At 55.6% G+C, this 27807-nt stretch overlaps 1 protein-coding gene across 1 annotated transcript; it reads right to left on the bottom strand.

Annotated features, from left to right (window-relative positions):
* Nucleotides 1-27807, bottom strand: PDGFRB (platelet derived growth factor receptor beta). Its single transcript, XM_067567418.1, has 23 exons — nucleotides 27569-27807; nucleotides 27140-27222; nucleotides 24964-25260; nucleotides 24126-24392; nucleotides 22572-22699; nucleotides 21316-21490; nucleotides 20387-20579; nucleotides 19984-20099; nucleotides 18646-18772; nucleotides 17173-17384; nucleotides 15741-15835; nucleotides 15252-15384; nucleotides 13716-13820; nucleotides 13041-13151; nucleotides 12065-12218; nucleotides 9944-10110; nucleotides 9534-9652; nucleotides 8255-8377; nucleotides 5925-6036; nucleotides 5477-5576; nucleotides 5243-5348; nucleotides 3529-3767; nucleotides 1-2918 (listed from the first exon to the last, which is right to left on the bottom strand). Exons 1-23 carry the CDS (start codon nucleotides 27805-27807, stop codon nucleotides 2768-2770), a joined length of 3552 nt encoding a protein of 1183 aa, XP_067423519.1. The 3' UTR covers nucleotides 1-2767.

Below are 27807 nucleotides of genomic sequence, written 5' to 3'. Positions count from 1 at the left end.
TTATCCAAGTGGGCGTCTCACTCTGACACAAGGCAGCCATTCGCTGCACACGCTCGTGAAACCAAAAAGTTCTCCAGCCCAGCGACGCGGCTTCATGTCAAGCCCAGATGGGGCTGGACATAGCCAGTGTTCAGCAACAGCTCACCTTTGCCTGTCAGCCAGACTTCCCGCTAGCCCCAGATTCACAATGCCAGATGTATACACCTGAATTTTGCACAGGGCTGGTACGAGGGCACTAGCTCATGGTTATTTAAATCGTAGGTTCTATTTCAAGGAGTAACATGGGGCATCATAAAGAGAGAAATCTGCCCTGGCAGATAAAGGCTCTGACCCTACAGGGGATCTATTAAATCCACTCAGATTGGCAGGTTTTAGCCAGCTGGGACAAAAGCACAAGACAAACTCTTTGATAAGAGCAGTATCACTTCAAGGCGTGATTTTCAACTGGCTGAAGCTGCAACCTACAGAGCACCCAAGAAACAGAGGAGAATGGTCTAACCCCAAAGATCTCATGTGTTGTTACTTCCCTGTGATTCTGGGCATTTTTTGAGTAACGTCCATGGGACATAGATCTTGCACTATAATCAAGAGGAACAGTGTGTAAGAAATCTGTTGCAATTCAGTGTGATTCCTGAGGATGATGGGCTATGAGAAATCTGACCATACTGGCTGGCAATAGATAAACGCCCCGGGCCAGTAGCACTTTTCTGGCTACCACTAACGGTACTATGTCTAGCTTTCACATTTTATTACAAACATAAACCCCACAGGAATCTTTTCCTCTTGATTTAACTTTAGAAAGATGGCGCCGTTAACAACTGGAGCTGGTTGGAAAACACACAAATTTTCAACATTTTTTGGCGGACAGTTCAAATTTTCAGAAGGTTTAGATGGCTCTATACGCTGGCTGAAAAACTTCCACAAAGGACGTCACTGAAATTTTCAACATTTCCAACCATCTCTGTTACTAAGAGCACAGTCACCGTATGTGTGAGAGACACAGAGAAGCGGATGAACCAGAGGAAGCTGTGGGTGTGGCGAGAAAGGGCACTAGGCAATTTGATGCTATTCAAAAGGGAGAAAATGCTGCTTTCAAAACTGAAGACATTGCTATAAACTTCCTGCTCTTACGGCTTTTCAGCCACCTTGGTGGGGATTTCGTGTTTTACTTAAAAAACTGAAATCGGAGCCTGGCTTTCCACATGGTTTAACTCTTCAAATAACAAGTGGAAGCGCCAAATGCTACGGGTCACAGCCTTGCCAATGGAGGTGAAGGAGGGGTTTGAAGCAAGAGTAGGAATCTCCAACGTTTCCAGTCTGCATTCTGCTTTCTAAGAGAAAGTCCCTGTCCTAGGTCCACATCCCACTTGACAATCTGATCCTTCCTCTTTTGCTTGGTTCCCAAAATGTACCACCCTGCAGGGTTCCCTGGATCGGCAGCAGAACAGCTGCTCCTGGCAAATAGAAATGCTGCTCGTTATTTAAAACTTGGCTTCCCCCATGTGTTTGTACAAAGAGACTGTAAGTGGCCGGCCCATAAAACCCTGTACAGCTCAGATGGCTTCACAATGTCTTTTTCTCTCTCTCAATGTCCCTGGACCTCCTGGGCTTGTGTTTATGCAGCCTGGTTACTCACCTCGGGAAAGAGGCTGCGATTCAAGTGAGGGACCCAGATGACACTCAAAGGGGAACTCGTATGAGCAAAGTCACATCAACTTCATACCATTGCTTCCCAAAGACAAAGCAAAGATTCTGGAGCCAGCTGGGTTGTGAGACTTTCCCAGCAGCTGACACGGGCCCCGTAGCACTAGAGGATTCATTAACATTCATTTTTGTTCCTATACTGGCCCTGGATAGTGAATTAAGAGATCTAATTTGTTCCCTTTAAATGAGCAATATGGAGACTGTCTAGGCTTAGAGTCCATAGAGAGGAAGACAACACTGGGTTGTGTTGCTGCTGCCACAGCGGAGTCATTGTCAGAGCATCTCTGATTCCTGGCATGCCCTGGGGAGCCCAAGGTGCTACTGTGGGCAGAAAGAGGGTTCAGCCTACGACATCTCCTTGGGGCAGCTGCAGCCTCGTGGCCCAGCGCCACAGGTACCTGTACCATAGTGCTCGAGGTGCCGCAGCCATCTCAGAAAGGCTGGAGAGGACAAGAAGGGGAAGAAATGTAGGCTGGTGACTAGACGACTTCAGCTGGTTTCTTCTCACGATAGCTCTCCCGTGCTCGAGAGAGAATCCGCTCAGCACGATCCTGTTCTCTAGCGGCTGGGGCATGGCCGGCCGGCCGGCCCCCTGGCACCTCACCGGTGAGCTGCAAGGGATCTGTCTGTCCAGCCAGCCACCGACGGCACTACGGCTGCTGCTCTGCAGCACGGCTGATAGCAACACATCAAAGAGGCAGCTTTGGCCCGGATGGACACTGAAATTCAGAGCCACCCGTCGCACCAGGATGCGGGAAAGAGGCTGGGGTATCAAACAAGTGGAGCGAACGGCAGCATCTCCCCTGGAGACCGGTCACCAGGCAGCACTTCTGGCTCCACTGTGAGGAGAGGTTTGTCTGTGAGGAGACCCCTCCGCTTCTCAGTAGTCTGATCAATGGGGCAGTGAGTCTGGGGGAGAGGAAAGGTCCCTCTGTAACCCACGCTGTGCTGGGAGCTGGGATGGAGGGCGGGATAAACAACCACAGCAAGATTCTCCACCAAGTCTGGCTGACCCCTAGCTGGTCTCACCGGTGGGTGTGGGGTAGCAACGGCCCTGCCCTTTCTACAGAAAGCTCTCTTCCATGTCGTGGTGCCCTGGGTTTGGCTCCGGGCAGCCTGACTTCGGGTCTGGTTCCTCTTCCCCTTCCTGCTGCGGGTCCAGGGGGCTGTCACAGGATATTGTGGACGCTGTGTTGGCTTCATTCAGAGTAGAACTAAAAAGGGAGGAGGGAAAGGAGAGAAATAAATGCACTGTCTGAAATCTCTGATGTCCCGAGCGAGGACCCGCTTGCTAGGAAAGACGTGGCTGGCTCTCCTGTGGCATGCCAAGTTACTATGTAGGCCCCACAGTGGCCCACTGCCATCCTCCATCTTGGAGGGGCTTCAACCGAGGCTGCACCTCTCACAGAACGATTGACAAAATGGAACTTAAATTCACCCCCTTCCCATACACACAGCGCAGCCAAGGGCTGGGCGCTCCGGGAGCACTAGATGCTGCGTCTAAACAGTCATTTGCTGTGGCTGCCTCTCAGCCCAGGCTGGCGCGAGGATCCTGAATGCCAGCTGGCCATGCCGATCGAAGAACTGGACCGCTGTGAAGGGCAAGGCCAGGCTGTAGGTAGATTTAAGGATCCTGAGAGGGAAGGGAGCAGATCCTGGAGTTGCTTTCCCTGTGTCCCGCCTCCCGGCCCCTCTCCACCGCCACCGACCATGCTTTCCTGCTGCTTCCACTCTTTCTGAAGCATTGGTTGGCTTAGGTCTCAGGAAGTCAGTGGGGACAGAGACCAGATTAGGAGGAAGCATTAAGAGGCCTGCGTTTGCTACCTGGCCCGGCTGACGGAAGCCTCTTGAGGGGAGTCGTCAATACCGTCGGGCTTAGGATCGGGAAGGGGGATGATGTAATTGTTGTCCCCGCCATTCTGCTGCACGGCTGTATAGAGGACACTTCCGGTGCCGGAGCTGGGGGCGGGCCCGGTGCTGCTGTCTCCCGGGATCCTGGGCCTTGTGCGGAGAACAGCAGGGTGGTCGCTCTTCAGGAATTCCTCCTCGACCTGTTGGTACCTCTGCTCCCCAGGTGCAGGTTACAAAAGAAACGGGGTGGGTGAGAGTGGGATAGTGCTAACAGGGATCAAGCCGGCTTCCTCGGGCATGTAAAGAGAAACTACAGAGTCTGGGCCATGTTTCCACCGTAAGCATGACACTCTGTACTGCTATCGCGCCCGCCCGCCATCGCAGGAGTGCAAGGCACTTCTCAGACATGAAGCTCATGATAAGGAGACAGGAGGCTGATTTTCAAGCATCCACTGAGCGGCTCAATTTTTGGGTGAGCCACCTGAGATACCAGGGGCCTGAGAAGTGACGCTGGTGTCGCTCCGTTGTGGAGTTACTCCCGCTCTATGTCAGCGTGAATGAGAGGAGACTCAGACCTGCTGTGTCGAAAAACCGAGGCACCCACCATGACGGCTGGACAACTGGGGAGGCGTGTGGAATTTAGCGCTTTGCCCAAAGTGACCCGAGAACACGGGGGAAGAGCCAGGAAACAGAACTCAGATCTCCAGAGTCCCAGTCCTGAGCTTCCACAACGAGACAATGCTCACCCATTACATGTGTCCCTCTTGCTTGACGTACCCAGGCTATTCTTGGTATTAGCAACCTGCCCAGCTGCTGATTTTTCAGCTACGGCAAGTTGATCTTTATAACAAACGGTTGGAAACAGCGTCACTTTTCATTTTTTTTTCTCTTAACCAACAAACAACTGCATTTCAAACCGTGTGATTTAAGCCGTAACGTTTCGTTGTCACCACTGACCTCCAAGGGCCCTGCAGTGCTTTACAAAAGCGTAAACAAACTAGACACAAGGAGAACTCTATCTGCCGCCCACGTGCAGCCGCCTCTGAGAAACGGCAAAGGTTTAACTGCCCGCTGCAGCACTACCCAGCATTTAGGGCATGAAGTGAAGAAGAACGCTGTGTCCAGTTTGAACCACAAGAGGGATTTAGATCGCTAGCATGTAATTGCTTGAGTTGGAATATTAACACCCCCTTCCCTCCCAAAAGTACCCGGGATCTTACAGACCAGACTCTGCCAGAGTCTCAGTTCTCCATCTCCTCTGACAGATGTGTCACCAAGTATAAAGTATGTTTGGCTGTAAAATGGGGCTCATTTCATATACAGATTATGTCTAGTTCCTACACAGGTTCTATCTAATTTAGACAAAGGAAGAAATACCTGGGGCGTATCTAACTAAGGTGCTTAGATGGCTCCCATGTACCACAGCATCAGAACACCTCATAATCTTCAATGCATTTATCCTCACCACACTCCTGCGAGGTAGGGCAGTGCTATTAGTCCCATTTTATGGGTAGGGAACTGAGGCAAAGGGAGACTAGTTGCCCCAAGTCACACAGGAAGGGTGGTAGAACAAGGACTTGAACCTACATCTCTCAAGTTCTAGGCTAGTATCCTAACCACTGAACCATCATTCTTTTATAGGGGAGTTGCCTCCCCACACCCCCAGCATAGCACTCTTGAGACATACCTTCTTGTATCCATCTGCCAGGAGGTTCCCCATAAGTACCACCAGCTGAGCGAAGGAAGGTCTTATCTCAAACTTCTCTTCCCAACATTTCTGCATGATGTCATAGCTGGGGAGATGGAGGAGAAGGGTGAAAAGGACACCACAGAGTTACATGGCAGAAGGGGTGGTGGAGCGGGGCTGCTTCTCCAGTTGGAGGAGACACGGCCCGTGCAAACGTGCAGGGCGAACACTTACATCTCGCTGGAAGCGTGGGCGGGCTTAGACATTCGATAGCCACGTTTGATGGCATTGTAGAACTGCTCGTTCATGGGTAGCTCAGGGTATGGAGTCCCACCTACAAGAGGAAGAAGAGCTGGAAAGCAGGCTAACAGGGAGGCTCCACCACTCACACTCTGTGTTGTTATAAAACCAGCACCACCCTCCTTCCCTCCCGTTCCCCATGCCTAGCCCTCCCTTCATCACCAGACCTGTGGTGGGCAGCGTATGATAGGACCAGGCTCTGTCAGAGAGGCCCCCTCCTGGCATGGGGTGGGATGGGACTCAGGGAGAGATGCCCCCTCTTGGGCTGGGCTGGAGGGAGATGCAGGGACAAGCACTGCTGGACCCGCGTGGTGCAAAACTGAAGGAAACCTGGGAGGTAGGTCGTGCTCTGCTGAAGGAGGGTGAGTTTCAGGGCACTTACCCAGAGTGAATATCTCCCAGAGCAGGATCCCAAAAGACCACACGTCACTCAGGGTTGTGTAGAGGTTGTTGAAGATGCTCTCGGGCGCCATCCATTTCAAAGGCAGGAAGGTCTGCGAAGACAAGAGAGAGCAGAAATGGGTTAGGGCCACGAGTCCACCAACCCCCTAGGGACAGCTCACTTCTGCACCAAGAGGCTGGGAAACCTGTCCCTTGATTCTTCACGGAGCCCAGCCTGAGGAAAGCCCCTCAGAGCCACGCTCCAGCCCAGAGCGCCTTACATCAACCGTTTCCCTTAGGGCCTTGACTCCCATTTACCGGAGCAGGGTCTTACACTGACCCTTGTCAGCTGGGAGATCAGAACAGCAGCCCCCTTCCCAACTCCAGGCAGTGCCGACAGCTGCTATCCCCCTGCCGAGGCCTCACCCCCTCTCACGCCATCATGGAGCAGTTCGGGCCCGGCAGGGCCACCTTCCTGCTGAGTTCTCTTGCTGGGCCCCCTCCACCAGCCTGGCAAAATGGACTATTGCCTTTCTAAGGCAGACTTTCTGCAGCTGAATGGTGACAAAATGACCTCCCTGGAGACAGAAGGCCCCAGCGTCCCCACGGAACAATCACAGGATGGGGCGGCAGCCACACGCGCTCCCCTCAGGTCCGCTCTCCAGCGCACCTCAGCTCTGACCAGGAGGAGCGGCCTTCACAAGCCAGGCACCAGCTCTGTTTCGACATCCACTCTCATCCCAGCCGACCAGGTTGCCGGCGGCGATGGAGTCTTGTGTGACACAGACGCCCGGCCTTAGACGGCGTCCACTGACATGTCTCACCCGGGCCATTGAAATGGAGTCGGAGGGTGACTTCCCCCCAATCCCAGCTGAAGCTGGATGTCTGCAACCTGGCACATGCGTCATTACGAATAGATCGGGAGCTGACTGGAGATGTCCAAGAGGCCACAAAGAGAGGGCCGAGAGAGACATCCTAGTCCTCTCCTCTCCACGTTTCCTGTGTTGGGCCCAATCCGGACATGCCTGTGATGCACTGAAAACCGCGCGGCTCCGGGCTGTGTCAGCTTCCGTGCAGCTTGGCCTGCATGACGCCCTGTGCTGGATGTAGCATCCCTTGCGCAACAGGTATCAAAAATAATCCCCAGGAAGGATTGCTAAGGGGCTTGGTTTCATTTCCTGTTTTCTCTGGAACAGCAGCAGCAGCGAAGCTGGATTGGAAAGCCCCGGTTCTGCTGCAGAGGGGGAAAGGGAGGGGCCTTGCCCCCTACCCATGAGCTGAGCGGATGGACACGGTTCCTGTGTGATGCTGGCTACTTCTCGCTTCCAAGCAACGACAGCTGCTCACCTACACCTGTCAGGCTCTCCATTCCCATTTTTGCCCGGCTGGCAGCGATTCAGCGAGAGGAGGAGAATGGAACAGAGGAACCCTGATCATATTCCAGTGTGGTCTGGTGGATCAACCCCTGAGCCAGGACTCAGGACCTAGGTTCTTGTCCCAGCTCTGCCACTGACTTGCTGGGTGACCTTGGGCAAGTCACTTCCCCTCTCTGTGCCTCAGTTTCACCATCTGTAAAATGGGGGTAATAACGCTGACCCCCTTCATAAAGCTCTTTGAGATCTGCTGATGCAAAGAGCAAGGGATTATTCATCTTCCCTGAAGCCCCCTTTTCAGAAAGGGCCTGGGAGAGTTCCCCCAGCACTGCCACTATTGTAATTTGAAACAAAAAGAACATCCTGGAGGACGCTCATTAGAATCAGGGGCCTTTTCCACCTAAAAAGATCTGAGTCTCCTTCCTTGAAAGCACTTGCATGGGAGCCTGCAGAAAAGCGCTTCCCCTTTCTGTGCGGTCTAGTGGTTAGAGCAGGGGCCTGGGAGTCGGAAGATCTGAGGCACAGTCCCAGCTCTGCAAGAAATCCACGGTGACACTTTGGTACCGCAGCTCAGCCTCTCCGAGCCCTGGCCTATCCATCTGGACGATGATTCATAGCTAGTAACCGCACAGGATAGAGTGAGGAGTGGTACCGTGCTTGGAGGTCCTTGCACAAAAGGGGCCGTACTGGTGTACAGTTATTAGTGCTGTTCTCTAAGTTCTTGCAAAGGACCCTGGAAAGCACGTTCATGTGGGTCTATGAGATGTAAAGCCTGGGGTTAAAGTAAGGGGGAGAGAGGGAAATCTCCCCCTCCTCTCCCTGACTAGGGGGACCAGTGCCCCCCCGCAGACCTCCTCCTCCATGGCTGGTGGTGAGACTCCCCACCTGCAGGGTGTGCGCCTGCTGGAATAGGGCAGGAAGGGAGGGGATCTTATAGAAACCTGGGTCCCCTACTCACGCTGCCTTTGGAGATGTAGTTGGAATCCCTCATGATATCTCTGGCCAGGCCGAAGTCGCAGATCTTTACCAGCTTCCCCTCGCAAATGAGGACATTCCTCGCCGCCAGGTCTCGATGCACGCACTGCAGAGGAGGAGACAGGGATGCTGTCAGAGGTGGTGCTCAGGCCACAGAAACACCGGCCCTCAGAGCGGTGGCAGGCGCCACGGAGCTACCAGAGCAAACCCCCCGCAAAGAGCAGCAAAATGAGCAGGGGATGCAGGCTGAAGATGCACAGTCGGCGTCTAGGAGCAGGGTGATGCCAGCCTGGCTTGTGCCTTCACTGATCCCGGACACAGCATGCTCACAGGGTTTGCTCCAGCACCGCACTGGCACAAACACAAGCAAAAAAGACAGGCTCCTCGAATGAATCCATCACTGACGCCCCGACAGTTGATACTGCTAGCATCTCCTTTAATGTCACGTCATGTCATTTAATGACACGTCGAGGGGACTGGGAGACCCGCCTGTCTCGCGGGGGCATCAGAACTGTCGCTCTGTGATCCTCTCTACTGCCGCCCCATTTGCTTTCACACCCCAGCCACACACGTTTCCTAATGAACAATAGATCTTCGATTCCATTAACAATTGGCCGGGCTCAGCCAGTCGAATTTAGCCTTAGAGACCCTGGATGCTCGGTCCTCACTGGCAGTTCAGCTTTCAGACCCGCTGAAGCCTCGGTTTGCAGAATGTCTTGGGAAGCCGCAGTGCTGCACCGGTGGGCGTGGCTGCGGGATGGGTGTCCGGACTGGAGACAGCTCTGCCCCAGGCAGGGAAGTAAAGGCTGCAAGTGGGCCATTGACGGCTGCTTGTTCACTGGCCCAGCATCGGCGCTGGCCTCTGGTGAGGACGCTTGCCTGGCTCCTGACGGAGGACAGGGCACCAGACAGCACCAGCACCACCCAGAGAGCGGTTCTGAGGCACTGAACGCTGGGGGTTTTGAAGACTATGCCTGGCCTGATCCAAGCCAGACCCAGTTTAACAGGTAGCGTAGCCACACCGGCCCCAGGACGACGCCAGCAAGTAGAGGCGGTCAGGGGCTGCTCGACACAAAGGCCGGCTCTCTGCTGAGGGAGGCAGCATCGTCAGAGGGGCAGAGGCAGCTACAGAGGAAGCGAGACTGAAGGTTCGGCAGGTCAAGGGGCTTTTACATCACAAACCGAGAGCGAACTTTGATTTCTTCCCCTTCGGAGCCGCCTCCCCCCCTCCCCCGACACACCGGGCAACGCTGCACACGTACGTTTTTGGACGCGAGGAACTCCATCCCGTTGGCCACCTGGAAACTAAACCCCACCAGGTCTGTGTAGCTGAGGAGCGGGGACTCATTGATCAGGGTCACCCGGACCGTCCTCTCAGGAGCTGGAGGGAGGAGAAAGGCAGGGGCAGAGGGACACACGCAATGGCTGTTACCAGGCTACCACACTGGTTAAAAGCTGGGGCTCGCGTTGGCGGGAACGGAAGCTGGTCTAGGGTTTTTCAGGCCTACACGGGGCCTCAATGGGGGGGTGGAAACTGTGCCAACGCTGCTTTGGCTCAGCAGACCCTGGGGGAATCAGATCACATCCCAACCAGCTCTTAAAGCAACAGAAACCAGCGACCTCGCAGTGAACACCACCTCCCTCTGATCCGCTTCTCGGGGACTCCCATTACCTGACGGGGAGTAGCTGTCCAGCTCGTAGGGCGTGCCGTAGTTGGAGGACTCGATGTCAGCATACTTGATCTCTCCCTTCATATTAGACATGGGAACGTAGTCCAGGGAGTCATCATTGCTCATATCCATGTAGCCCCCATCGCTTTCAACGGACAAGGAGGCGAGGCTGGAATGGGGAAGCAAAAGAACCAGTCAGAGCAGGTAGTGTCAGAGAGAGGTGGGTGGATTTGAGACGCAGGGAAGGGAGGCGTAATTGAAGGGACTCCGGTGATGGAGGGCCAGAATTCCACATGGAGGCACGGACAACGGCATACCTATCATTGCTCAGGCCTGAATGGTGGGTGCAAGTTGCAACGCGTCTGCCCGAAGCAAGGACTGGCTCTTGCGTGGCCAAACGTGAGCAAATGCCCCTTTTCCACGTGCACATCTTAAATTAACGGAGCTGTGCACAACTGTATGCACGTATCCCCACGTGCCAAAGGGTGAAAATTTGACTCTGAATTTCCTTCCCCCCTCACAGGAGAGGGGGTCACTCCAGTTAGGGTTAGGGGAAGCATTGATACGTTTGAAAGCACAGCAGAATGACTCTGCAGACTGAACTGCCCTCTTCTCTCAGGAGAGGTAGCAGGAGCCTTACTAACCTGAGTTTTTAAAAACCTTATTCTTTAGTTAACCACTGGGCACACCGAGGGCTCCATCTCCTACAAGGCCTGAACCCAGCCTCTCTAATTGCACCTGCAATTTGGCACCTACATTTTTCTTCGTGTGAGTTTTTGCACAGGAGTAATCCACACTTGTGCAGCTGAACAGGGTCCTTAGAGGGAGGCCTGCGGTCTGCATGCAAAAGCATGTGCAAATTTGCCTGCTTACTCTTGCATGGGTGTGTGCAGGCAGGCAGCTGGGCTGGAGCAGAACCGCCTTTGCTGTGAGCACAGTATCAGTCTTTAAATGGTTAATGCCGCTAACCAAACTCAAGATTGGCTCAGTACCTTTAAACTAATAAACACATGAGATGACTGCTGAGTTGCAGTGTTTAAGCAGAAGGCAAGCCAAGCCAAACCATGAGCAGTCCCGGCTCCTACCCTACCCCTGGTATGCTGGATTAGTACTAAGAACCTCCTCTTCTCTGCTACTCTCACCCAGCACTGGGCCCAATTCAGCAACAGGCAAGCCTTCTTAACTGGCCTGCTGGCTTCCTATTGGTCAGTGTCTCCCTGTGGCCTTTCTAGGCCTTGGAGGACTAAGTCTCGTTGGTAGCCTGGCCTGAAAAGGTTTTCCTTAAACAGATCTACTCAGAGTCTCAAAGGTATTTAGGCTCCTCACCTCCATTGACTTCACTGGAAATTAGAAGCCTGAAGACCTTTGAAGATCTGGGCCAGGCCGTCATGACCCAAAGCCTCCAGCAGGTAGCAGAGAAGGCCTGACAGACCCCATCAGTGTGCAAATGAGCTGATAGTGCATACAATTGCTAGTCTGGTACCTAATCAGACATTTGCATGTGCTGCTACAGTATCCGGGATCACAAATGTAGGCGTATAATTAAATGCACACAGACCTGGGGTCTCCTTTTGAAAACAGTTGGGCCTAGCTGCCTAAAGAGTAGCTATCCATTTAGACAGCGCGTGCCAAAACTCCCCTGTGAAAAGCTGCTGTGTGCACGAAACTGCGGGTTGCAGTTTCAAGAACTTACTTTGAAATCTGAGCCCAGATTAATGTTCTTTGTTCAACATGTGTTATTGCCTCATCTGACTTGACATGGAAACTGCAAGAGCTCCCACCAACGCCCTCTCTCATTTCACTATGGCCTCTGTGCGCTGGGACAAAACGCTGCTTTGCAACTTCCATCTGTGATGCCTCTCAGTAAATCTGCACAGATATTCCCGCGCCTCTTTCGGCAACTGTCAGAGGACTCTTTTCCAGCTGTTGTAGAAAAGCTGTCACAAAGCTCCCAACTACCATTGAAATCAATGTATTGCAGATCTGGCCCATAGGTTAAAATACCCTTCAATCGGGAGCCTTCCCAGTGTGAACAAGGGCCCCAGAAAACACAGGACCCTGCTGTGGCTGGCTAGGACAGCTGCATGCATAAAGGGAATAGAAGAGTGATACTTTATAGGCACCTGTACACCTTGTCCTCTTCAGCGTCGTTCCCATACACCTCCATGTCTCGCCTCGCCTTCTCAGTGTAGTACTGGAGGAAGGTGTGCTTGTTCCGGAGCAGATAGTCCACAAGGTCTCCGTAGCGGCAATACTCCGTTATGATATAGATGGGGCCTGCGGGAAAGGAGAACGTTTGATTCAGGTGCAGGCTGGGAGGGCTTCTCTTTTATCACCAGCGATAGCTGGGTGGGAAATGCCTTTCTTGGCTTGTGAAAATTTCCAAGATAACAAAAATTTTTCCTGTCCCGAATTAGGACGCAAAGTTGAAACCTTGAAAATTTTCATGAACCAAAAACCCCCTCAAAATGTTTGTATTGGGTCAGCTGAAACACGTGGACCATTTTTTATTGAAAAACAATTTTGGTTGACTACCATCAGCTTTGATTTCAAAACAACCAGTCGCTTCAAGACAGAAAACTGGGACGTTTGGTTTTGAAAGTGTCGATAATTTCTAGACTTTTTTCTTTTCAACATTGTTTCGGATTGAATTGGTCCACACTGACTTTTTTCAGAGAACAGTTTCAGTTTGACAAATTGGCATCTTCCAGTGAAACTTCCAGCCAGCTCTGCTGCCAGTCCCAAAGAGGTCACTGCACGCTTGTAAGGAATCCCCCTCCTTTGCTGGGGGATAGTCAATGAGTGGGGAGCAGGCAGGAGCACCGCTGGCTCCCCACAAAACATGGGTCTCGCGGCTCACAGGAGATTCTTTTCTTTATGCCTGCTGCTGGAGGGGGGATGGACACACAGTGGGTGGGCTGGAGTGTGGCAACTCTCACAGAGTTTTCTCCCCCTCAGGCAGCAGGCAGACATGGACAGCCTGGGGACAATGCTACCAACGTGACCTCTAAGCAGGATGCTTAGAGGGGGAGGCGACGGGTACCAGTTGTGATGAAGGGGGAGACCGTCCAGGGGAGGGGAAGAGGAGGGGACAGGTACCTCCTTTGGTGCAGGCTCCAAGCAAGTTGACAATGTTGAGGTGAGGCCCCAAGTGGCTCATGATCTTCAGCTCAGACATTAGGGCCTGCTTCTCACTGCTCCTGGCGGTAGCTGTTAAATGGACACAGCAGGAAGATGAATAAGAATGCTGAGGTGCGAAAGACGAGGGCACGACCCTGACTCATGCACCGCCCTCAAGGAAATAGGGTAAGACACACCCCACTGGGCCTTAGGAGGGACGTGTGGTCTGAGCACAAAGCTGGGAGCCAGGAGCTCTTGAGTTCTTAGCCGGGCTCTGATACTGACATTTGCAACTCCCTCTGATTTCTGCTTACCTAGACCCTTGCCTTTCAGAGAGGGCAAGAAAGACAGTGGGGCTTAGAAATAAATCCCTGGTCGTGCTAGGCAGGGGTCACAGGGACAGAACCTTGCCAGAATCATCTGCAATTGAACAGAACTGTAGATAGCAACGTCCTGGTCCTGATCCCACCACGGGCAGGGCTGGGAGGGGTGAGACAATGACGGACCCAGCTGGCATCCATGCGGAGGGAGGGATCATCTCACGGTGAGAGGAAACAAGCAAGGGAGAGAAGGAAAGAAACAGTGAAGGAGAATGAACGGGAGAAGAGGGGGCGAGTGGCAGTGAACGAAGGGGAGAGATGGTGGGAAACTCACACTTGAGCATTTTCACGGCCACTCTCATCGTGGACTGCGAATGGCTCAGGCCATGGGCCGTCGCTTCCACCACTCGGCCAAAGGCTCCGGATCCCAGGGTGCGACCTGCAGCAAAACACCAGGGAGATGCAGATTTCAGCTGCAACATCCACCCACAGAGGGCCAGGCGGCGGGGCCCGCAGGTGGGAGGGACGCACAGCAAATGTGCGTTCCTTTACTAGAAAGACAGCAGCACAGCCACAGCGATCCCAGCAGGGAATGAAGGTAACGGGGGCTTATTAGGGCTGATTTCTGCCTAGCGGGAAAGAGACCGGGCTGCCAGGCGCAGTGTTAATAATGAGGAAAAGACCCGAGGTGCCTTTCCCAAATGGAATTGGAGCTATTCCAAATCTGGCCAGCAGGGGGGCGCTGTTTGACAAATCCATCCCGGCAGAGGATCATTCACAGAGATGTTCCAGAGGGGTAGCCGTGTTAGTCTGTCTACAGCAAAAACAACCAGAGTCCTGTAGCACCTTAAAGACTAACAAATTCCTGCGGGCATAAGCTTTGGTGGGCTGCAACCCACTTCGTCAGATGCATGAAATGGAAATCACAGACAGGAGGTATATATATATACATCCACGGGTAAGAAACGTAACAACGGGGCGGGTAGGTGCTAACAGAGTCAGTTCAGTTAAGAGTAGATGAGGCCTATTCACAACCGTTGATTAGCCTCATCTACTCCAACTGAACTGACTTTGTTAGCACTTTCTACTGGGTCCTATCCCCAGCTCTCTCTTCCCCCCAGCATGTCAGGACCAGGCACACCAAAAGTTCCTGGGGCCAAGACAAGTCCTGGATGTTTCCACCCCACCCATCTGCCCCCTGCTCTCGGTCCCGGTCCCAGGGTGTTGTGAGGGTTTCCGAGATGCCCAGGCGAAGGGCTGTAGGAGGATGGAGAATGCTCACATTGTTATTCTCACAATGGAGGGGGGTTCTTCGGTGCTGCCCGTAGGTTCAGGGAGGGGCCCAGACCTGCTAGTGTGCTCCCCTCCTCAGGGACTGCCTCCTGTTCTGGGAGCGTAGCTCACATCACCCCGATGCTGCCCGAGAGCCTAGTCCGGCAGCCATGCCTCTGAGCTGCACGGCAGCCCCCCTGGGCCAGGCGGAGCGGAGAGAGAAACGCAGCCGAGGGGCAGAGCCACCGGACCTGACAGCCCTGAACGTGCATCCCTCGCCCGCCCCAAAGCAGGCAGGAGCCCACTGAATTCCACTAACCGCTCGAAGGTACACGAGCTCTGGGAGCGACCGGTGTTTGCTTCTTGTGCCCCATCTCTCAGTGCTAAGGGCATCACTGGGTCGGTGACGTACACATCCCATGCAAGTGCGTCTGTCGCACACCTGGGCCAGGCCACGGGCTCCCCCGCCTGCTCTCCGGTGTGTTTGAGGCACGCTCTCCCTCTCTGGGGATCATGGATCTGTGTCCCATTCTTTCACATCTTTAGCATCCCGTGGTGATCTCTGCCGAGCCCACGGTGCCCCGTGGGCTCCCCATACCTAGCATCAGCTTGTCCCTGGAGAGCTCCCAGCTGTAGTCGTAGGGGAGCTGCATGGGATCCACATAGATGTACTCATGTCCATCGGAGCTGACCGACTCAATCACCTTCCAGCGGATTTCATAGCGAGGCTTCTGGAGAGTGGGAAGAGGAGAGAGCTGAGAGCGTGTGGTGCAGCCTGGAGAGACACCTGAAAGATGGGCTGTCCTGGGACCGAACCTCCCACTGTCCGGTAGGTCCCGGAGCGGCTGCTTCAGGGAGACATCCCTGCGGTGCAGTCAGAGCTGCTCTCCCACATTATGGCCAGAGGAAAGGTCAGCTGCTGCGCGTCACACCAGAGAGGTGGCCGGTGGGCTCCAGCTCTGCACGGAGGAGCTAGAAAGGGGGGGCTGCCCATCACTGCACGGCTAGGCCCTCTCAGTGCATGCAATCAAAGGGGGGAGACCTCCCACCGCCCAGTCCCAAAAGGGGGGGAGGTTCTCGCTCTGACCTTCTGCCACAGGACGATGAGGATCACCAGGAAGATGACGGCAAGCATCACCAGGGCCAGGATGGCAGAGATGATGACCACCTTGAAGGGCAAGGCTACAACAGGAAGCACATGGGAAACAATCAGGTCCCTCCAGCCCCAGCTGGCCTGGGGAGCTCAGGGCACCCACTCAGAGAACCCAGCAAAGAGGGCCTCATCTGAAATGCCCCCCTCTGACAGCCTGCCTCGGCTTGTCCCGTAAGTACCGGTACCTCTCCCTCTCCAAACCTCCCCAGCCAACTTCAACCCCAGGCACCCGCTGCTGGGCCTGGGGCACCTTTTGGTGGCTTTTGGTCCATCCCCTGGAAACTGACTCTCAGACCAGGCCTGTGTGGTGTCCCCTGGCTGGTCCGTACCCAGCCCTTCCTCCCACGAGAAGTGTTCACTGATCCAGCAAAGCCAGGGGACGACCCCGCTGAGGGCTCGCCTGGGATGCCCGGAGAGGATCCTCTCCCTTCTCTGACACCAGCACAGACTCCACTGCAGGTCTCCAGGTAACCCTGGGCGATTGCATTCCCTGCCCCTAGAACTAATCCTGGAAAGAGGCACAAACACACAGGGGGCCTCTCCGCCGGGGTGCGGTGGGAAGGAATGAGTGGTGACCCTCCGGCCCCTTTGCTGCAGGAGAGCTCCCCAGCGGCTTTGGGGGGAGACTGACCTCATGGGCGTGTATAGAGCCCTGGGCAGTAGGAGGCAGCGGTCTCGTTCTCAGCGGGGGCTGGCACGGCCGACCCGTTTGCCGAGAGCGTAGGTTCTTTTTTAGTGGCCTCGCCCCAGCCGGCTCAGAGCGCCGGGCACAGCCTACAACGGTGTGCATGTGGCGTCCTCTAGTGCCTGGAGCGTGCTAACATTAATACTGGTGAAATCCACAACGGGTGATGCAAACACCCTACTCTCCCGTCCCACTGACTCCGTGGGGTCTGGCCCTGGCACACCCACCCCCTCCTGGTTTCTACAGGGATGTCACTGCTCGGTGCCGGGACAGAGGACGTTAAAACTGGATTGTGTAAAGGACTTTTACCCTTCGGACACAGACTACAAAGCAGTGGGCAGAAGCCCTGCAGGAAGACACGTCAGGAGAAGGAGGGGAGAAACAGGGATATTTTATCCAGGTAGGCAAAGTGTGCACATACCAGAAACTGAGCTTGCCTCATGCAGATGGCACGAACTGCTGGCCACAACCAACAGGCACCAAGGGCTCTGGCTATCCTGCTCCATAAACACAGGCCTCTTTCACGTGAACTAAAGGAGCAGAGGTATCCAGGCTCCGAGCCTCCGCAGGCTGCAGTGGCCAGGGGCAGCATAGTCCACCGGCCTGGGCTAAGCTTCCAGCCCAAAGCACGCGGCGCTGAGACCTGCACATGTTGGGCAGAGCAGGCGCCAGCCAACTCACCGTGTGGGACCAAGGTGATGTCCCGAAAGTTATCGCCCAGGAGGTTCTGCACAGAGCATCTGATGAGCAGGGGCTCGTCCACACTGCGGAGCCACAACGTGCTGTTCACACTGTAAACCTTCAGCGTCTCGTGGTACATGGAGTCGGTTTGCAGGTCCACCGCCTCCGAGTTATTCCCCAGCACCCTGGTGGGCTTCTCTTTGGTGCCACACCTGCCAATTGGAAAAGCCACAGATGGGAGACAATCCCAGCTGCACGACAGGGCGGGATGCTGTATGGACAGCTGTTCTATCCTGGCTCTTCGTGACCCACCCTGTGCCCCCAAATGCTTGAGGATAACAGCTCCTCCTCCAATGAGCTTCCCTGTTGCTGTGTCTCTACTGGGACAGCCAGCACAGACCCTTGTTTATTCACTGGCACCAGCACTGAGGAGCTGGGGGGGGGACTCAGATGAGCCCCTTGTTTGGGCCCCAGGAAGCCTCATGGGCCCATTTCAGCTTCTGTTTTCAGGAACTTTTTCCAGCCCTTTTCCTAATAAACAGTAAGTGTTGCAATCAAATCGTGACGGCTGGAGGGAACAAGCCGCTGGGCTCCCGCAACGCACCACTGAGCCCCGTGGGTATCCGCCCAGCTCCGGGAAAGGCTGTCTATAGCCGTGCAGTGCTGCGGCAGAGCCAGCGGGGAGAGGCACCCACTGATTTTGGTGCGTCTCATGAGAAATAATGCCCTGGCCTCCCAGAGGATGTTAGAACAAAAACAAGAGATTCAAGCCTGGTGAAGACAAGCCGCGCCACTCAGCAGCAGTGGTAAAGCAGGCCACAGTTCAGTCCCTAAATGACCTGATCCACACGTGCTGATGTGCCAAGACTGCTGCCTATCATGCTGACCAACAACCGCTCATTGTTCCCCCCCCCCCCGTCTGTCTGTCTGGATTCACCTGTCATCTCTTGTTTTACACTTAAATTGGAAGCTCTCTGGGGCAGGGACTGTATTTTTGTTCTGCGCCTGTATCCCAAGCACAATGGGGTTCCCATCTGTGACTGGCACTGCTGGGCACTAGGGTAATACAAATAATAACAGAGGTGAAAAACCACAGATGCATCTCCCTTGCCCCACGAGCAGAGATCTAACCCCCTTCAGGGCTGAGATTATGAAGCACTAAATAGACACACAAGTGCAACAATTACTCAGTAAAATTCAGTCCCAGTTTCTTCCCAGCAGGAGACACCGTAAGCGAGGTGTAGCAGCTCTGGGCATGGGGTGAGAAATGCCCATAGATGCCTAGTTCCTCTCAGCAGGAAGTGCTACAGGGCGTGGTCTGAGAACTTGGGGTGAGAGGATGCCCCAATACCTCAGTCCCATCCTTGCCCAGCAGGAGGCGCTTTACATACTTTTCCTCCAGGGACAGTCCAGGCAGATCCAAGAAAGGAAAGCCCTGACTCTGCATGCATCGGGCAACCCTGTCCCCCTCACCCTTTGATGTCGCTACAGGTGAACCAGCTGAGCTCCGGCTGGGGCATCCCTTCACTGATGCACGTGACCGTCTGCTCCCCACTGCTGTCATTGCTGTTCTCCTTCAGCAGCAACACTTTGGCCGGCACTGGGAACAGAAGAGACAGTCAGACCTTCGCTTTGCCTGTGGGAGGGGCGTGACGGGCATGAAACGCAGGTGAGAGCTGACCTCACTGGAGGGAGGAAAGTCTCTCTGCCCTCAGCACGGGGGTTAAGCGTGGGCCCGCTGTAACCGACTGTGTTTGGAGTGAGACTGCGGGGGGCAGGAGCCCATCTATGCTAGGGTACCTGAGCGAAGTAAGTAGCCACCCTGCAGAGGGCCATGAGGGGGCCTGGGCTGGCTATGTGCACAGCCACGGTGGCTTCAGCAATAGCCGTACAATTTTAGGGCCCCCCGCTGATGGAATGCGGGACGAGTGTGTCCCCTTCCTTGAATTCCTGCCTTGGAAGCAGGCAGGGGGTGAGCCGGGGTGGGGCGGGCAGCTGGTTTCCCTCCCCGACCATTAGCTGATGGGGGTGAGTTCTGGACTGGCAGTGAACTTTTCTGCACCCCGGATGGACTGAGATTTAAGGGGCAGATTTAGACCCAGTGTAAGTGGGGTCAGCTCCATTCCGCTAGTCGTTGGCTGGACCTGCATCCATTTCACTACGAACCCGTGAGTCAGGCCTCACTGGGAACGGCAAGGTTGGGTCGACAGTTTTCCATCAAAACATTAAAAAAAAAAAAAGGCTTTTTGAGCAACATGAAAGTGGTTTGTGGTAAAACACTCCTGGGGTTTTGAACCCTGGAAAATCTGAGTGAAAATGGTTTCGGAAAACTAAAAAAATTCCTGGGAAATTAAAGAAAACAAAAAATCCTCCCCAACTTTTCCTCTCCCCAAATTTCCTGCAAAAAACCATGGGAATTTTCTGGCTGTCTTTAGGGAGGAGCACACACAGGCAGCCTGGAGCGAATGGCCACCGGCTACCTGCTGAACCAAATGTAAAGCGTTCACCTGCCTTCGATGGTTTGTGGCATGCACACAGCAATGGTATTGCTTTGTTGCAACAGGCAGTCGTGCCAATCCTTTCCCCTGCCTAATGCAGATCCTGGGTCTGCCTCCTGCAGTGAATCGAGCTGAGACATTTCAAGGGAGGATGTTGTTTTGACAAAAATGACCCAAAGAGGCTGCAGTCAAAACTGCGGGGTCTTTGTGTCCTGCAGCCAAGAGTGGAGGGAGCTGCTAAGACCCTCTGTAACACGCTCTGATTCTCCTGTGTGTGGGCGTCTCAACGGACGGTGAGGTGCTGCCGCCTCACCATTAATCTGCAGGTAGAAGGACAGCTCCTGCGTGTCGTCCTCATTGGAGGCCCGGATGGTGTAGAATCCCCCTTCTTTCTGCTTCACCCGCACCAGGGTCAGAGTGGTTTGGTACCTACAGGAAAAAGGATGCCGGAGCAGTGAAGACGGGAAGACGCTGGTGCCCGCCAGGTGTATTGGATGAGTCATGCCCACCCAGACGAGTCCTGGGACTTGCACGGAAATCGCACAGCAAACGATAGTCAGGATCAACGTAGATGGCTATTTCTGGCTGGCGCTGAGATTCCCTTCCCCCTGCTCCACTTGGGATGAGAGCGGCTCTCGCTGAACCCTTAGCCAGAGCCATCACTGGGGAAGATGAGGGGTGGGGAGGCTGTGTCCCACCCACAGGGGCCGCCTCACCTGGTTTCCGACAGGTTCTTGCCGGTGATGGCGAATTCGCTGCTGCTCCCCACCCTCAGGGTCTCATTGTCCTTCAGCCACAGGATGGTTGGTGGTGGATAGGCCTCGATCTGCACCTGGAAGGTGCGGCTCTTGTGAACCTCGGCCAACTCGACGTCCTTCAGAGCGGCGTGGAACCGCACGAAGCCGTGCTCTGCGGAGGGTTCGGAGAGGGGCAGGGTCAGCGCCCCAGCCTGGGGCCTGCTCCCAGGAATGAAGGAGCGCGGGGGGCTGGGGTGTGTGGGGTGGGGTGACAGAGAAGGGCGGGAGGGGTATCTGGCTACTTGCCCCATGGATACACATCTGCCTCGGTTGAGGGTAGAGATGGGCCTGAACCAACGCCCTGAAACCTCAGGGCAATTTGATCCAGATCCAGTCTTTGTGCCTCAGGCCAGTCTTTCGTTGGGGGGTGGCCCCTCCAGGGCCTGCGAGGGCACTCTGGAGACCGAGGGCTTCCAGCAGGAAGCGAGCAAAGCTTGCAGCAAGGGAGGAGTTCGTTACTCTGAAGGGGCAGGTTTCACTACCTAGAATCCAGTTAAAAAATGAAAGGGATTCGACAGGCGGGGACATGAGACGAGGGCGTTCGGCCCAGCCAGCTCCTGCGTCCTGGGGAGGCTCCGAGCTCCGACAGGGATGAGTAGCTCATTGCCTCTTGCCCACAGCTGCCAGCAAGGTGCCGGGATTATCTGACGTGTGGGGATGGTTTTAGGCCTCCTTGGGATGATGAGCGACTTTCTGGGAGCAGGGGTTGCCAGGACCACATGGAACAGAGACCCTGTGGGGATGTGTGTGTGTGTGTGGGGGGGGGGGAGCCAGGCGTATGGGGAGAGAGAAGTTGGAGGGCTAGCTGATGCCCAGACTTTGCTGGCTCAGAGAGCGTGGCCACGCACCGATCACGCTGACCACAAGGCCCTTCCTTTCCATATTCTGGTGGTAGACCTCGGAGACGTTGCAGAGGTAGGTGCCGGTGTCCTCCAACTCTGCGTTCTGGATGATCAGGATGGAGCGGATGTCGTGGCTGGGTCCAGGCAAGAAGTCCATCACAGGCTCCACGGCCTTACCCGCCTGCACAGGGGAGAGAGGAGAGCCCCCCGCCCCAGCGAGATCAGGGCTCGACCATGACGGGGCCGCCAGCAGGCCAGGGGAGCCCTGGAACCCAGAACCCCGCGTGCGTCTGGATCAGACTGCGTCTTCTCACGCAGTCGGGGCCCTCCGTCTCCTCCAGCGGAAGAACCCAGGGCAGTCTGAAGCCAGGGCGGTATTTGAGGAGCGGGTCAGCCATGAACACAGCACTGGGCTTGACCTCAAGATGGGGCCCCGGGGGCAGGAGTGCTGGAAGTAGCTCCCTGCAGGCGCCACTGGCCCTGCTCCTCAGTCTCTGACAGGGGTCGGTGCGTGGCAGCAGGGTTTGTAGTAAAGGGGAGAGCAGCTCCCCCACCTCGCCAGGGCTCCCGTGAGCTCACAGCTCCCCGTCCTGCCTCCGTCTACTGGAACCACTGCTTGGTGGGTCCCTGCCTTGCCTCCACAGACACAGGGGGAGGGAGCACGAGCTGGCTCAGTCCCCTCAGGGGAAGGCTGGCCCAGTGGTTCACAGCACTGGCCTTGAACTAGGGAGACCTGGATCCCGTCCCCTGCTTCATCACACGCTCCCTGTGTGACCTTGCAGAAGCCATGTAGGCGCTCTGCGCCTCAGTTTCCCCTCTGTAAGCAGGGATAACGGCACTTCCCTACCTCCCCGCAGGGTGGGGAGGGTTGATACATGAACGACTGTGCGGCGTTCAGATCCTGTGGTGATGGGGACCGGATAACTACCGGGGACACACACAGGACACGACCTCACAGCGTGGGGGTGCAGTGGCTTTATCCCCGAAGGTGCAGGATCTGGACTCCCCAGGGGCTGCCCCTCCTACTTCTCCCCACCTCCCAGGCAGCCAGGGCTGTGTGCTGCGCATGCCGGCCAGATCAAAATCACAGGACTCCCAGCTGCTTCGGGGGAGCCTGTCATGAAGGTGCCAGCCCTGCTCGACACTGCCTCTCGCACAGGACACAGACGCGGCCCTGGCCCGACTGTTTCCTGGTGCAGCTGGCCAGGGGAGGAGCTGCCGGCCGGGTCACGGGCCCTGCGCTGCCGCACTCAAGCGCTCACCTCCTTGCGCGGGTAGAACCAGCAGAAATCGACCACCTCGTTGCCGCTCACTGTGCACATCACCGTGATGTTCTCGCCTCGCTTCACCACGGTCTGCACCGCGCTGATGGAAACGTTGAGGGAGGAGACTAGAGAGAGGAAAAGAGCAGAGGTGAAACAATGCTGGGGAGAACCAAATCCCCGGCAGCTGGTGTGCTGGGACCACTGCCTACCACTCGGACCAGCATCGGCTCATGGCTTCCTTGGACTCCCCGGTCTGTCTGGATCCTCTTAGACTGTAAGCTCTTCCGGGCAGGGGTGGCCTCTTTGCTCTATGGCTGTGCAGTGTTTAGCATAACGGCTCTGGCCATTAGACTTTACTGCAAATACAAATGACCAGGGAGAATCATCTCAGCTGAGTTCAACGGCAAGATATCCCACGCCCTGACCGGCGCTCCGGACAGGTAAATGGACTGGTTGTCAGTGGGACAGGGACATGATCTTAAATAGACCCTGGGGAGCCTGCCGGAGGGAGGGCAGGGGATTCTGAGGGGGAGGCAAAGAGGAAGCCCTTTTCTCCAAGGAATCCAGCGTGGCTCTGACGCGTTGCGCCGTGCGCTCACGTTACTGGCACGTGAGACCGTTCCCTTCCCCAAGCGCTGGAGCTGCGATCTGAGCAGCGGCCTGCAGGGAGGAGTGTCATTAGGACGGGCTCGGGGCAGGCCGGACGGGGAGGCAGCTGTCCCGGCAGCAGAGCCTGTTTCTCTGGGTGTGCTGCTGGCGCGCGCCGTGGCGGGAATTCAGAATGGAGTGAACCCGGGGGCCTGGAGTCTGCTCTCATTGACCATGCTCCATGCTCGTTCTGGCGAAGCCAGTGGAGAGGCAGGGGGGGTAAACGAGGGCAAAATGTAGCCCACAGAAATCAGCGTGTGAATCCCCTTTCACCCCGGAAAGGCCGGGCTCTCCGGCAGGGCCGCTTGCTAGCAGACAGCTGTGCTGGGCTCTCACCCAGGGATGAGCTGGATGCTTTCAGCCCTTTGGCAGAGGTCTTCAGACGGTGGGGCGTGTCCCCTGAACATTTGGGGGGTGTGGTCAGGTGTGGGGCCTGCCCCATGGCGGGTGGGGAGGGAGCGCCACCCAGCCCCGCTCTGCCTCCAGCTTTGCTCCGGGCCCAGCTCGGCCTCGGCCCCTGGTCACAGCGCGTGGTCTTGGTGCCCAGCCCCCGTCGTGCCCCTGGTCGCGGCACCCAGCCGTGTTTCGATGCCCAGCTCCCAGCCGCGGCCTCAGCGCTCAGCCCCTGCCTTGGTCCCTGATCACGGCAGCCTGGCCCCTTGACCTGCCGCAGCCCCCAGCCCTGACCACAGGCCCTCCACCATGGCCCCTTCCCAGCCCCAGCTGGCGGGGATGGGGACAGGGATAAAGGGGGGGGCGCAGGGTAAAAAGTTTGGGGACCAATGCCCTGGGGCCACGGTGCCAGGCTGAGGCAGAAAGTCCATATTTAGTTTGGAGAGAGGCTGCAGCTGCCCTTATACAGACCAGCCCTGACCCCGCTGAGCCATCCCAGAAGCGGCTCACCCTGGATTCTGTAGACATAATATGGGTCAGAGTCCACCTCCCGCTCATCCAGCGTTGCCCTGCAGATGTAGGTCTTGTCCTCGAAGAACCCCTTGAAGCCTTGTTGCCTGTCATAGAAAGCGGGAATTGGGTTCTCGATCTTCTTCTCGTAGAGCACCACCGCGGTCTGGGGGTCGGTCACACGGCAGGGGATGGTGGCCTCGGTGTAGCCGGTTATGAAGATGAATGCGTCCTCAGGGCCTGTGGGGAGGAAGACCAAGGAAGGGTCTGCAGAAGGGAAAAGGGAAAGGGAACCTGGTTACAAGAGAGACAGGAGAAGAACGTGCAACTGCCCACTAGCCACGGGATGGGACAGGATCTCTGCTTGGAATGGACATGCTGAACTCCCAGGACATCTCCTCCAGCTCTCTCGAAGCGGCTGGGGTTATTACTCGGAACATGTCCCATCAGGCTTTCTTTGCTGCGTGCTTTGCTCTCAGCCGGGTGCTGAGATGGGAGTTTCACTCCCTTTTTTCGTTCAAATGATTCTCTCCCACCTGGGGTCCTTCACCTGGGGGCACTATATTTCTAACTATTTCTGCACCATGCCCTGTGCTGGGGGTGGGGGATTGCAGGGGAACTTGGATGCAGATAGACAACTCTAGCCTCCCATATGTGTCATTCATTCTCCTAGGTACTGTCATCCCCCCCGTCCTACAGCAGAGTAGGGGAACCTCCCTCTAGCATCTTCAGTGGGAGGAGAAATCAAAGTCAGCACCATCCTTCTACTGGCCTCCACCCCCCACTTTAGCCCCCAGAGATACACACAGAGAGGGGTTGGGAGCGCTCTGTCCCCTACCCGGCACAAAGACATAGACGGCCTTCCTCTCCGCATGCCTCTGATTCTGGGAGTGGTTGTAGGTGCACACGTACTCCCCCGTGTCGAGGCCCGTCACGTTCCAGAGCGTGAGCGTGCTGGAGAAGGTGCCGTCTCTCGACTCCGGCGACGCGGCTACGGGCTGCATGTCCCTTTCCCAGACCACCTCGGCCTCCCCCGAGCACGTCAGCGAGAAGCTGCTCAAGAGATTGAGGATGATCTCGGGGTCGCTGGGTGAAATGCGCAGCTTGCTGCTTCCAGGCATCACGGCTGGCAGACCTAGGAGAGAGTGTATGGAGTAGATCAGATGGGGGGCAACTGTCCCACGGCGCTCGGTGCGGGCTGGCGAAGACCCTAAGGCAGGTTTGCAATGTTCACCTTTGAGCGGCTTTGAAAATAATCTGTTGTGACGTTCAGGGGTGAACCCACTGCACCATCGCTACAGACTTGGAACGAACCCTCGCCACCACACACGCGGGATCCCTTGGCAGCAGCTGTTAATAAACACACACTCTTCCCCGACCTGCTGTTGCCACCCGACCTGGGATTTTCAGAACCGACCAGGGTATTTAGACACCACAACTCCCGCTCGTTTGACCGAGTGTGTGTGTCAAAATCCTCTAGTCGGCTTCAGAAACCTCACCCTAGATGTTCACATTTGGAATGGGGCCCCCCACGTCTGCAAGCCCAGATCTGTCAGAAACATAGCAGCAGAATGAATATTTCTCTCTGGGGATCTCCAAGCTCATTGCACTCTTAAATGCATGTAGCCTCACAACAACACTAGAGGGTAGGTAAGCTTTATTACCCCCAGTTACAGATGGGAAAACTGAGGCACAGCATGTCTAAGAGACTTGGCCAAGGTCCCACCATGAGTCTGTGGTAAAGCTAGGAATAGAACCCAGGTCTTCCTGACTCCTAGCATTGTGCTGTACCTAAATGACCACCTCCCACACGTATCAGGTAACCGTGCACCCCAAGAGGTTGTAGAACTCACCTACCCAGTTTGCATGTGCAAATTTGAAATGGGACGGTGCAGCAGGTGAGCATGCAAACTGTCTGGGGGGAAGTCAGGTAAGTCAAGCCTTTGAAAACTTAGATGCTAAAAGTTTGTGCATTGAACCAAACTCAGCATCTTCTGACGTGATGCCATTACACCTGCCCTCGTGATCTCTGGGGCGGAGGGGATCTTTTGGGGTGAACAGTGCTCTGAGATTCTGGACAGGTGGCAGCCTGTCCCTCCCAGCCTGCTGATAGCTGTGCTTCCTATGAATCCCCTCGCACTGGTTTATTTGCCCCAGAAATGCTGAGTCGAAGAGCTGCGTTTGCAGACAACGGTACCCGTGTCACGGAAATGACCCCAGCTCTGCTGCAATTTTGCCTCCCTCCCTCCTCACGGAGGGTCTCAGATGCAAACGCTGAAGGCCGGGAAGGGTCATGCGTTCGCTGTGACCAGGTGGACCGCTAGGGCGCTCTCTTCCAGTGAGCTCCGTCCCCACGGGGCTGTGTGCGAAGAGACGTGGACGAGGTAGGGCCATGTTGTTTAATAAATAAATAAACTTTCCAGGAAATCCCTTGGAAGCGATACAGAAGGCAACATCTTCCTGAATTGCTTCCTGTGTCACTCCCTGACAGCTCTTCGCGGCTGCCGGCTTCCTAGCTGCACCCTTCGCTCAGACCCGGCGGAAGGAGCGGCCTGGAATTGGAGGGGACACACAATCTTCCACTCAGTGCTCCCCCAACCCCTGGCCCCCAGGCTCCTAAAGCATTGCGTTCCCACCGGCAGGCAGGGTGCAGCTGATGTGAGGTCCTGAGCTGAGCTACAAGCACCTCACCTGCCCAGAGCAGTGAAGAGAGAGAACAAATCTCATGTGCATCAAAGCCCTGTAGGAAAAGGAAATTGGCTCTGATTTAGACCAGGAATGTGTGACACTAGCCCTTTAAATATGGATGCTGGTGTGTGTGTTTGTCTACCTGTGCACCTGTGTGTGTGTCTGTGCATGGGAATGTGGGTGCACAGGTGTGCGTGTTCATCCCAGCCCCACTGCCCCCTCGCGCCCCATTCATTCTGTCCCCATGGCAGGAAGAGCCCTTGGGGAATTCTCACGTGTCAGCAAAGAGTCGTGCTCACGCCCAGCCACACCAGTCACACACTCACCTGCGAGGAGGAGGAGGAAGAGGAGGAGCATCTTCAGGGACGGAAGCAGCATGGTGGGGTTCTGTTGCACCGCAGGCCACGTCCTGTCCAAAGCAACCCAGAATCAGTGCAAAGAAACAGTGCAAAGAAACTTGAGACCAGAGACCAGAAAGGAGTCCTAGGTCGCCCCCATCTCCCTAAATATGCTGTTACCCGCCCCTTCTCAGCCCCCAGGCCACGTCTATGCAGCCCCAGCGTGTTTGGAGGGAGAAGGACCCTTTTATTTCATGTTTTCAAGGCACTTGTGCTTGCTGAAGGATGACGACGTTCCAGGCTGGTGGCGTTTACCCCCCTTCTCAAACCTCCTGCGGTCCCGCTCGCCAAGGGCCCTAATCCCAACATCTACCCCCAGACCCCTCTGGAGATCTATCAGGCTGCAAGCGAACACACCAGGCAAAGAGACCCAGCTTGTTAATCTGACATTCCTTTGGCTGTTGAATCCCCTCTGACGGATCCTCTCCCGGGAGTGTCCTAGGTGACTCTCCCAAACACACAGACAGGCCCTGGGCAGTGAAACCACCAAACTCCTCCGGAGAAAACTGTTCAGGGGCCGTGTCAGGGTATCCCTTGCCGGCTGCCAGCATGCCAGGCGTCTCATGTTTCCTTCCACCTCCAGAGGCACTGCACAT

The sequence above is a fragment of the Emydura macquarii genome, unplaced genomic scaffold (assembly GCF_026122565.2).
Source record: "Emydura macquarii macquarii isolate MOO-44397 ecotype Brisbane River unplaced genomic scaffold, CSIRO-AGI_Emac_v2 contig_2768, whole genome shotgun sequence".
Classification (NCBI taxonomy): domain Eukaryota; kingdom Metazoa; phylum Chordata; order Testudines; family Chelidae; genus Emydura; species Emydura macquarii.
This window is presented reverse-complemented; position numbering and strand designations above follow the sequence as displayed.

Excerpts from the sequence above, each read along its gene's own strand:
- PDGFRB (XM_067567418.1), bottom strand. The coding sequence starts at position 27,807 with ATGTGCAGTGCCTCTGGAGGTGGAAGGAAACATGAGACGCCTGGCATG. Across the intron at positions 15,836-17,172 it reads CATCACCTTGGTCCCACACG|CCTTGCCCTTCAAGGTGGTC; the intron begins GTGAGTTGGCTG and ends TTCCTGTTGTAG. Across the intron at positions 12,219-13,040 it reads TGGAGCCTGCACCAAAGGAG|GCCCCATCTATATCATAACG; the intron begins GTACCTGTCCCC and ends CCTTTCCCGCAG.